The sequence below is a fragment of the Mastomys coucha genome, unplaced genomic scaffold (assembly GCF_008632895.1).
Source record: "Mastomys coucha isolate ucsf_1 unplaced genomic scaffold, UCSF_Mcou_1 pScaffold6, whole genome shotgun sequence".
Classification (NCBI taxonomy): Eukaryota; Metazoa; Chordata; class Mammalia; order Rodentia; family Muridae; genus Mastomys; species Mastomys coucha.
Window position 1 is genome coordinate 13,311,398 of NW_022196912.1, and position 10,697 is coordinate 13,322,094.

General features: G+C 43.0%; 1 protein-coding gene across 3 annotated transcripts in view; it reads left to right on the plus strand.

Moving 5' to 3' along the window:
- The window catches only part of Thumpd2 (THUMP domain containing 2), a 50,976-nt gene that overhangs the window by 24,557 nt on the left and 15,722 nt on the right, over positions 1-10,697 (plus strand). For 2 of the 3 annotated variants that reach the window (XM_031355829.1, XM_031355830.1), the window contains exons 7-9: positions 2,629-2,700; positions 3,160-3,274; positions 9,525-9,633. In XM_031355829.1, the coding sequence (XP_031211689.1) occupies positions 2,629-2,700; positions 3,160-3,274; positions 9,525-9,633 (296 nt within the window). Of the gene's footprint in view, positions 1-2,628; positions 2,701-3,159; positions 3,275-9,524; positions 9,634-10,697 lie in introns of those variants that run through there. The other variant, XM_031355831.1, reaches the window with a different exon arrangement.

The window sequence follows — 10,697 nt, forward strand, 5'->3', positions numbered from 1 at the left end:
ATCAGCTTGCCCAGGGATCAAGGCCCCATGCTGGTCTTTAAATCTTAATCCTAATCCAGTTTCTTATAAGACTAAAAATGTGATTCCCATCTGGTTTTTTTTTTTCTATGCTTTTAGGGTTTCAAAGTTTGTGTTTAAATATAAATGTATGTGACCACATACAAATCTGAATTTTCATGTTTGTCTGGATATAGACACATGTTTGGTACCAGGACACAGATTTTTTACCTGAAGGATTTTTCACTTCTTTCCTTCAGGTACCGTCTGGCCCTGACCCCTGGCTGTGCCCTGGGGACCCTGCTTCCTCTGTAAACATGCCCAGTGGTGGATGTTTTTCTCCCACATCTGAGTGTCACACAACCTGAAGAGGGGTAGGTGTCCTGCTTGCTCCTCACTGGTTATTGGTTCCTTTCTTCTGCCCTTGAAGCGCATGCTATCAGAGTATACCAGTCAGGTGCCTACCTGTCTCCCTACCGTTCCTGTTAGAGTAGAAGCCTTTATTCCTGTCTGGTTCTTAATGATCACCATAGCCAGGTAACAGCCTGCCTCTTGGTTTATCGGCTCCTTTCCCTGTAATGATCTGGCCTAGTCCCATCCTAGACCACGTCAAATCCAGAATGTCTTCCGGATGTCTGTTTCGATAATCCTGATCTTCGCCAGGTGTGGAAATGTCCACCTATCATCTCAGTTACTTGGGAAGCTGATGCAGGAGCATCACAAGAACCCAGGGTTTTGAGGACAGCCTTGGTAACATTGCAAGACCCTGTCTCTCAAAAAGGAAGAATTCTGTTGTCTTACTCTAGTTTGGGGCTTGGACTTTTGTCTGGTTGGTTGGCTTGATGTCTGTTTGTTTGTTTTTGGTTCTGCACCTTAGTGTTCTTCCCTTCTTATTTGACTTGAAGACTTAGAGCCAGAACTAGTGTTCTCTTCACCCAACCTGTCAGCTGTGAGAATCTTCGCCCACATAGCATTGCCTTTTGTCCTTCGGTGGAGAATTGTCTGTTCTGTCACAGAACTGGATACTGATTCAGCTTCCTCTTTCATATTTAAGGACTTTTTCCTTCTAATAGGTCATTGCCATCACCCTGTCCATTGCTCTTGCAATTTGAAAACAACAACAAAAACAAAGAAACAAAAATAACAAAATAAAATCCTCTAATAAGTCAAAGTTATCTTCCCCACACCCACCACCCCCAAAAAACATCTTGGAAATGACTGATATATGCTCCCCTAGTTCCTCCTTCCCATTCTCTCATGCCCACTTCTTTCATGAAGACCTCACTGAACTGGCCCATTGTCCCTTTTAACATCTGATGACATGACTACTTTCCCTGTACAGATTTTCTGTGTTGGTTAGGAACCACTCTGGTTCTCCTCCTGAATCACACACACCACCTCTCAGTAAGCACGTCTGAGCCTCATCTTCTGAACACCTATGTTTAGGGCACTAAGACCTGATGCCTAGATGTCCCTTCTTAACTTCCCTTGCTTCTCAAATGATCTCACCCAGCTTTAAATACAGTATCAGCTGACTCACTTTGACTAACCCTAACCTCATATCAGTAGCCTGAACCTTGAGCTCTAGATCCATCTATGCAGTCACTCATTGTATATACCAAGAGTCTAGGGGAATCTAAAATGAGCGTATCAAAAGAGTTTCCCTACTCCTCAAATCTCTCTCCACACCTCTGCCCCACAGCTCTTCAGTTGATCAGACAAAAAGTTTAGTCATTCTCACCAGTTGAGTTCCTTTAATAGTCCACATCCAAACCTTTCTTCTGACTCCACCCTTTTCTGGTTCCAGAATCCAACTATTTCTCCCAGTATGACTCCTGATCTCTCCTGCCTGGTCTCTCTAACCAACCCCCTTATAGTTTATGCTCCAGAGCAGCCAGTGTGATCCCCTCCAACTGCAATATCATGTGATTTCTTTAACCACACCCTGTAACACTTGCCTGCCCTTCAACAATAGAACCAGAATCCTTAGGGAACTGACAAGATCTGAAATGATGTTATCCCCAGAGTGGGAGTAACTAATTAGTTTTTTCTCCAAATTTTTGTTTCTTTTCAAACATAAATAGTATCCCGTCCTGACTCCTTGAAGCTGTATGAACCAAGTGACTGGCATGGTTTGACCAGCCTGAAGCTGTAGGCAGTCATGTGACTGATATCCAGATGTTACATTCAGAGCAACACACAACTTGTGCTGCATTCCCTCTGTCTGACATGGTGATGGGAACACTTCAGATGGTAACTACTTCATTGGCCATTTCATTTCCAGAAAGAGTAACACCCAGGTGCCCTGGTTTGGGCAGGCATGAAGCATGGTTTGTGTGTTGTTATAGACCTCTGCAGTCTGGAGATTACAGTCATGGCATCCCCTGGCTGCCTCTCCTTTGTTACCCTCACCTTTGCCCCCTCATTCGATGTTCCTTGACCACACTAGGCTCCCTCCTACTTCGAGCCATGGCAAATGCATTCCTGCCTTTGGACTTGAGCTGCCTGAGGTTCTCCTGCAGTATAAGAAGGAATCTTAACTCTTGAAATAATGGCTCCCCAGGTTTAGGCTTCTTTTACAGAAGACCTATTACAACAGACATAGTAATACCAATTTGTATTTTTGTTTAGGCTGGAGCTCTGGTTTTAGATCCAATGTGTGGCCTCGGGACTATACTTGTGGAAGCTGCTGAAGAGTGGCCAGTAAGTTGCAAAGTTTGGTCTAAATCAAATTATGTATTTATTTTAATAATTATAGTCACTAGTTTTTTATAAGCAGATAATCTATTTTTGGATTGCTGTAATTATATGAGTTCTTGTTTACTATAATTATAATAGATTTTGAAGAGTTGTTAAATTTCTGTATTATTTCATTAAATCCTATGAAGAATTTTAAAAAATATGACAGGATTATGGTAATTATTCATACCTAGATTATACTGATGTCTGGATTCTTTAGGCAACTGTAATGATAAAGTATTAACAGACTTTAAAGTTTACTATTGTTTGTTTTGAAAAACATGCTTTAAGTTTGTTTTAACTTGAAATTAAGAATCTGTTAACTTCACTTTTGCCCTTTAATAAAATGCAAGTAGGTTTTATTAAATACTGAAATACTTAATGGATTTACTTATACTTAAAGTACTGATTTTTCCCCCATAGGATGTATTTTACATGGGTGCTGATGTGAGCGACACACAGTTACATGGCGCATGTGGCAATCTGAAGGCCGCAGGCCTTGCAGACAGAATTGAGTTACTTAAAGGCTCTGTTACAGGTGAGATGGTAAACACGAAATGAGAGCTGCTATGTGTGTGTGTGTCTGTGTGTGTGTGTTTGCACATGCGCGCGAGCGCACGCGCACACACACAGACACACACACACACACACACACACACACACACACACACACACACACACAGAGGTTTGGTTGCTTATGTCCTGTGGAGCTAACAGGCACTTTGCTTCCACTACTATACCTGTTTGAAATTTTCCAAATTACTCCTGATTGGGAAGTGATATTTCTGTAGTATCCATAGCGTTAAGCTGGAGCACACCTTCTGCATATGTCTGTGACCGCATCATCGTCCTCTCATGACCTGGGATGGAACAATACAACCCTAACATAAAGAAAGTACTGGGGGAGAAGACACTGTTGACCTCCTTCACCTGAACTGTGGGACACACTCTGAATTACCTGATCGTTTGCTTCACATTAGGCATAGGGAAGTGAGTTAGTCACCCACCCTTGGGTGCTAAACCAGTATTTTTAAGAACTCAGAGAGGTCTGGGCAAAGGAAGGCATCAGCAGTGGCAGGTGGGATGGGAATGGAGCACACAGCGTCCTCTCACAGCCCCTAACCCCGTGGAAGGCATCAGCAGTGGCAGGTGGGATGGGAATGGAGCACACAGCGTCCTCTCACAGCCCCTCACCCCGTGGAAGGCATCAGCAGTGGCAGGTGGGATGGGAATGAAGCACACAGCGTCCTCTCACAGCCCCTAACCCCGTGGAAGGCATCAGCAGTGGCAGGTGGGATGGGAATGGAGCACACAGCGTCCTCTCATAGCCCTAACCCCGTGGAGGGCTTCAGCAGTGGCAGGTGGGATGGGAATGGAGCACACAGCGTCCTCTCACAGCCCCTAACCCCGTGGAGGGCATCAGCAGTGGCAGGTGGGATGGGAATGAAGCACACAGTGTCCTCTCACAGCCCCTCACCCCGTGGAGGGCATCAGCAGTGGCAGGTGGGATGGGAATGGAGCACACAGCGTCCTCTCCCAGCCCCTAACCCCGTGGAGGGCATCAGCAGTGGCAGGTGGGATGGGAATGGAGCACACAGCGTCCTCTCCCAGCCCCTCACCCTGGCCCGGCCCCTGTGCAGGGGCTGCCTTAGCAGGGCTTCACTGAGCTCCTTGACTACTTGCTGGCCCTCACTGTCATGCTCTCTCTATTTTTTTTTCTTGGAAGAGCAGCTCAGTTAGTTCTGCTTTAGAAACTGTATTATGCTCTTGGCTATGAGTAAATATTGAACCTGTAATCTGAAAGAACAGAGTGTGTTTAAAGTTTTTCTTCTAGAGAGAGAAAGTAGCAGAAATGAGTATCACAGGAGAAAATGTTAGAAATGCTCCTGTGTAGCACAGCGGTTCTCAACCCGTGGGTCAACACTCCTTAAAGGACACTTTCACAGGGATCTCATATCTGATAGCCTGTTATCAGATATTTACATTACAGTTCATAATAGTAGCAAAGCTATAGTTATGAAGTCGAAAGAAAAATAAATGTGTGGTTGGGGGTCACCACAACATGAGGAACTGTATTAAGGGTCAGCGCATTTGGAAGGTTGAGAACCACTAATATAGAAACTTCGTAAAGCAGACTCAGAAAGACTCAGACTCAACCATGCACTCTCATGTAGGGAGCTGCTTGGATACAATCGTCAGCTGCGGCCGCTTAGACGATTGTATCCAAGATGGCGGATGTCTGTCAGACACAGGCTGTTTTTTTACGGGGCTGAAGCGGGGATGAGCAGGGCTCCAAACAGCCTTAATTCTTTCCCCTTGCCCTAGGTGAGCATGCCCTGTGCCTCCCTGTAGGCAGCCACGCAGATACGATCGTCAGCTGCTTAGATCTTAAGCGGCCACCGCTGATGATCGTATCCAAGATGGCGCTGGTTCCTGATACACTGTAGCAACAGACTATTCTCCGCATGCGCCCTCCTGAGTGTGTATATATATATACTGCGCATGCGTCCCTCCTGAGCAGGTGTATGCTAATGAGGGTTTGACAGAGAACCAATCCTGAAGGACTTGGTGGCTCAGGCTCGGGTATATAAGGAGCTGTCTCCAGACACTCGGGGCCACTCCACGGAAGCAAGCAGACCTGCAGCACCTAGGAAGAAGAAGAAGAAGAAGAAGGAGAAGGAGGAGAAGGAGGAAAGAAGAAGAAGAAAGCAGAAAGCAGAAGAAGAAGAAGAAGAAGAAGAAGAAGAAGAAGAAGAAGAAGAAGAAGAAGAAGAAGAAGAAGAAGCAGCAGAAGCAGAAGCAGAAGAAGCAGCAGTAATATTAAGAAGAACCGTGCCATCAAAGAGAGCTGTGACACTTAAGAACCTAGGAGAGCTGTAACACCTAGGTACCTTAAAGAGCTGTAACACCTGGGTACCTAGGAGAGCTGTAACAAAAGAATATTCCTGAGTAAACCGTCGAGAGAAGAAGTCCAGGTGTTCGGTCGTTATTGCTGCTGGTAGGCAGCAGAAGCGCCGCGCACTCTCATGGTTGTTTTCAGTTGGTGACCATTAAGCCTTGAGACACAGATTTCCAGAGGTGACCAAATCATGTTCTTGTGACTTCGATTCTTTAACAAGGCTCTCTTTGAAACCTTTAAAAGAACAATTTTCTAAGTTGTCTCAAGGGGCTGGAGAGATGGCTCAGCAGTTAAGAGCACTGACTGCTCTTCCGAAGGTCCTGAGTTCAAATCCCAGCAACCACATGGTGGCTCACAACCATCCATAATGAGATCTGATACCCTCTTCTGAGGTAACTGAAGACAGCTACAGTGTACTTACATATAATAAATAAATAAATCTTAAAAAATAAAAAGAAAGAAAGTTTTAAGTTGTCTCAGAGCGGAGATTTTGAATCTGTTTGCTTTCTCCAGGGCACCCTACAGACCTGAGGGGGGCAAACAGACTCCTCTTCCCCCACACCGACCCCCCAGACTTCTGCCACATTTCCAGCTTTACTGTTGATTCATTTTTGAGATGTTTCCTATGAAGTTTCACTTTAAAAAACAAGAAAAGGTACCTCTGCTGTTCTTAAATAGAGTTATTTACATTGATATAAAACAATGACCTCGTCCTCTTTATTGTTTTGTATTATGTTTATTTATTTGATATGTGAGGTCAAAGGACAAGTTATAGGAGTCAGTTCTCTCTGTTCAGAGTCCAGGGAGTGAGCTGTGGTCATCGGGCTTGGCAACAAGTGCCATCTTACTGACCCCACTTTTTTGTATTGTAGAGGCTTTGTTATTTCTGCTTCTTGGTAGCACTCACTTTGCTTTGCAACCCTCTGCTAGTATAATCAAAAGTGATCATTTAATGTGAAGAAATTCTACAGATTTCTTCCTAAGTTTTAGTCATTGTGAAAATGTGGCCTCAAATGGGTGTGGGCTGCTCATTATCCTGGGAAGTAAGAGCTCGTTACTACTTGGGCATTGCCATCTGTTCACATACACACATTTTCAACATATGCTAGAACATGCAACATACAGACTTGAGCAAAAGAAATACATTTGTGATGTAATTAAAATGTAACTAAGTAAGGAGAATGTTTATGTTGCTTCCAGTAAGACAGTCGACAGCTGGTCTCTCATCATATCATCAACAGGCTTTATAACAAGATTTTTGTCACAAGATTTTGTGTCATTTATTGCCACCCTTGTTCAGGAGTATGGTGAGCTGTTTCTAAGACTATGTGGTTTTTTTTTTCCTTCATGTTTGGTGTATTTTCCTCTAGCATTTCTCTCCTGTCCTGTTGGCCTGGTTGGTTATTTTGGGGGAGTTGCTGGAAAATGTGGATGTCGTAAGCTAGGTGCACATGAAGTATAGAGAAGTATATAAGAAGTCACCTCAGAAGATTTTGCATGCTACCATTGTATTGTTTGGTAGCATTTCTATTTTGTAATGAGCTCTTAGTGCCAATAAGTTCACTAGAGTGCATTTTTAATGGAAAGGTAAGAACCAAGTCTGTATTTCTCTAGAATGAGATAGGTCTGCTTATAGAAACACTTAGCATTTACTTCAAAGCTTAGAAGTTATTTAAATGATATTTGTAGATCAAAGCCAGATATTTGCCACATGCAGCTGAAGAAAATGCATCTCACATCTCTGTGTGAAGCATGGCTTTTCATCAACATGGAATCACTGATGTTCTAAATTAATGTTGTTCTGTCTTCTGTTGCAAGTGTTCCTATGCTTGTGGTTTTCTTTTTTATTTTTGGGGATCTTTTTTTTTGGTGATTTGTTATTAAAAATAAAGTTAGCAGTGGGAAAGCATGAACAGATTATTGAGCTCAGTAATGCACAAGGTACAATTCTGTAACTATCCCTTGATGTCTTGTGGCAAGAATCTTCTGTTGGCTTTCTTCATTTTCTTCCTTTTAACTAGACATGAGGACATAGAGTGGAATGAAACTACAGTCCTAATTTTGTTGATTCTTAACTTGGTAAAATAAAAACAACAAAGACAATTTATTCGAATTTGTGTTTGCTGAAGTCTCTGAGTGAAAGGTCTGGGAAAAGGCTCCCATTTTCTGTGTGAGGTAGAACTGAGAGCGACCCCCATTCACTGAGAGCGACCCCCATTCACTGGGATTTGCTCTTGAGATCCATTGTTACTTAAACAGCTCTAGACAAAATGTTCTCAATTACAAATGTTGCCCAAGAAGTTTTTTAAATATGAACATAGAGCTTCGAAGCTCACAGGCAGGTTTAAGCCAGTGATATCCGAAACAAATGTGTCAAGGAAGCTTGTTGGTAGATGAGTGTGTACTACAATTATTGTAGTGTTAATAAGATTTTTAAAGTTTGATTAAAACTTTAGTGTGCAAAAATAAGTGTTATCCTTAGGTTCAACATCATGTAGTATAATAGGTATTTCCAAAGTCTATAATTTTAGCATCTTCCTTCCCAACAATATTCCTTACTAAACTATAAATTAAATGGTATCCCAACCCAGTTGCCAAACTAGTTATTTTACATGTTTAAGACTACTTATAGGGACTGTAGAGATGTCTCAGTGATTAAAGTGCTGGCTACTCTTCTTGGATTTGAGTTCTAGCACCCACATGGCAACTCACAAGTATATGTGACTCCAGTCTCAGAATCTGACATCCACTTCTGGCTTCCAAGGTCACTGCAAGCATGTAGTGCACATAATACACACAGGACTGCTTCTAATCTCAGCACTCAGGAACACAGGCAGGCAGGTCTCTGAGCTCAAGGACAGTCAAGAGAAACTCTGTCCAGATAGATAGATAGATAGATAGATAGATAGATAGATAGATAGATAGATAGATAGATAAAACATTCAGGCAAAACACTCATACACATCAAAAATAAATTAAAAACAAAAATCAATAAAGACTAACTGTGGACTTGTGGATTGAGGTGACAGATTAAGAATTTGTTGACATTATTTGTGCCTCCCTATCTTAACTAAAGTGAACAAAAAAAGAATAAGCATAGAAGATCCAGTAGCAGCACATCTTCTTAGTTAATTAATTTAATTAATAAAATGCAGATGTAGAGATTAATCTGCTGAGGGACAGAAAGCATCCAGGCAAGATGACTGGGCATGAGGATTGAGTCTGAATACAGAACTAAGTTCAGCTAAGAATAGCTGTTTCTGCCAGAATGTGAATGCTCCGTAGGCAGATCAGAGCGCTTAATAATTCACAGGGCTTTACTGTGTGCTCAGTCTTATGAGTTGGGTCCTTAATATCTCAGAAGTCTCTGCATCAAATCCCTGGCCCACAGCCTGTCTTACAGACACCCCTACATGAACTCTGTGCAGTCCATGGTACTTTCTGTAGATACTGATGCTGTGGGGCCGGTGAGAGCTGCTGATGCTCTGGGGATGGAGAGAACTGATGCTGTGGGGTGGTGAGAGCTGCTGATGTTGTAGAGCTGGTGAGAATTGCTGCCACAGGAGTAAGAGAGAGGCCTGTTTACAGGGAATGGCTGCCTAAGCCTTTAAAGATCTTTGTCAAAAAGAAAAAGAAAATTGTTAAGAAATTCATGCCCTCTGTGTTTACTCCTGACTATTACCCTGCTAGACCAGGGAGGATTACAAAATAATGCTGTTGATTTTTATCTTTAATCTCCAGTCTTCAAAATCTTGCCTTTTCATAGAAACAATGTAGAAACTCTGAATTTTATTGGATGTGTTTTTAAAATCCTTGTAGGTGAATATCTTGTTGAGGTGGTAGATCCCTGACCTTGCCATAATAGGAGTCTCTGGTTTCTGCATTCCAGATTTACCACTGCCATCACAAAGTATGGATGTTATTATTTCTGACATTCCATTTGGAAAAAAATTTAAGTTAGGAAAAGACATCAAAAGCATTCTACAAGAAATGGAAAGGTAAGTTGTTGAATTTATTTCCATAATATTCTAGCTATAGGCCATTTAGTCAAATATTATCATTGCCCTTAAGACTGTTTGCAGTGGAATAATTTCCCAAAATTATTACTATTAATTTTCCAAAAGTTAGAGAAGTTTGTAACTGAAATGTGTTTTCTGAATCTTCTTCTACCATTAATTTTATTGAGGAAAAAAAATAACTATTGTTTCAGTCACCAGAGTGGATAATTTAGATGTCTGTTTCTAATCTTCACAAAAACCTGCATCCTCCATGTCAGACCCCACACTTTACAGACAAGAAACTGGGCTCAGGAAGATGAACCTGTGCCTGCTGACACAGACCAGAGTGACAGGGTGGGACCTCGCTGGCATGTGATAATAATACAGAATATTGTTCATACCACACTTTCCAGTGTTGATCTCTGGATAGAGTTTGATGGAAGTTTTTTTTTTCAAGAGGTTCAGTGAAGCCTAGATAAACATTTTCCAGTCATCTGTATTGATACAGGAATAAGTAGACAACAATAAGGGATTGATCAGTGATAAATTACATCAGCTGGACCAGGACATGAGTGTCACTACCCTTTTTTGGAAGTACTGTGTCACCAGTGTGTAAGAGAGAATTCAGAGAGGTGGATCAGCGACCTTAGCCACCTCTCCCTTGCACGTGGAGAGTCTGCCCCCAGAGACCCGCCTGGACCCGGAGCCTCCACTGAGAGCCGCCATCCCCTCTCCGGTGAGTTCCTAAGCCAGGAGAAACCACCTGGGGAGGCAAAGGCTCAAAGAGTCGCAGGGGAGCCGCCTGGCAGCAGGGACCCGATCCTCTCAGCTTCCAAGTGGCAGAGGTGGATCAGCGACCTTAGCCGCCTCTCCCTTGCACATGGAGAGTCTGCCCCCAGAGACCTGCCGGGACCCGGAGTCTCCAGTGAGAGCCTCCATCCCCGCCCTGGTGAGTTCCTAAGCCGGAAGCAGCCACCTGGGAGGCAAAGGCCCCAGGAGTCACAGGGGTCTTGCAGGGCATCAGGGACAGGACAAGCTCTGGTCAGACTCACTAAGAACATCTA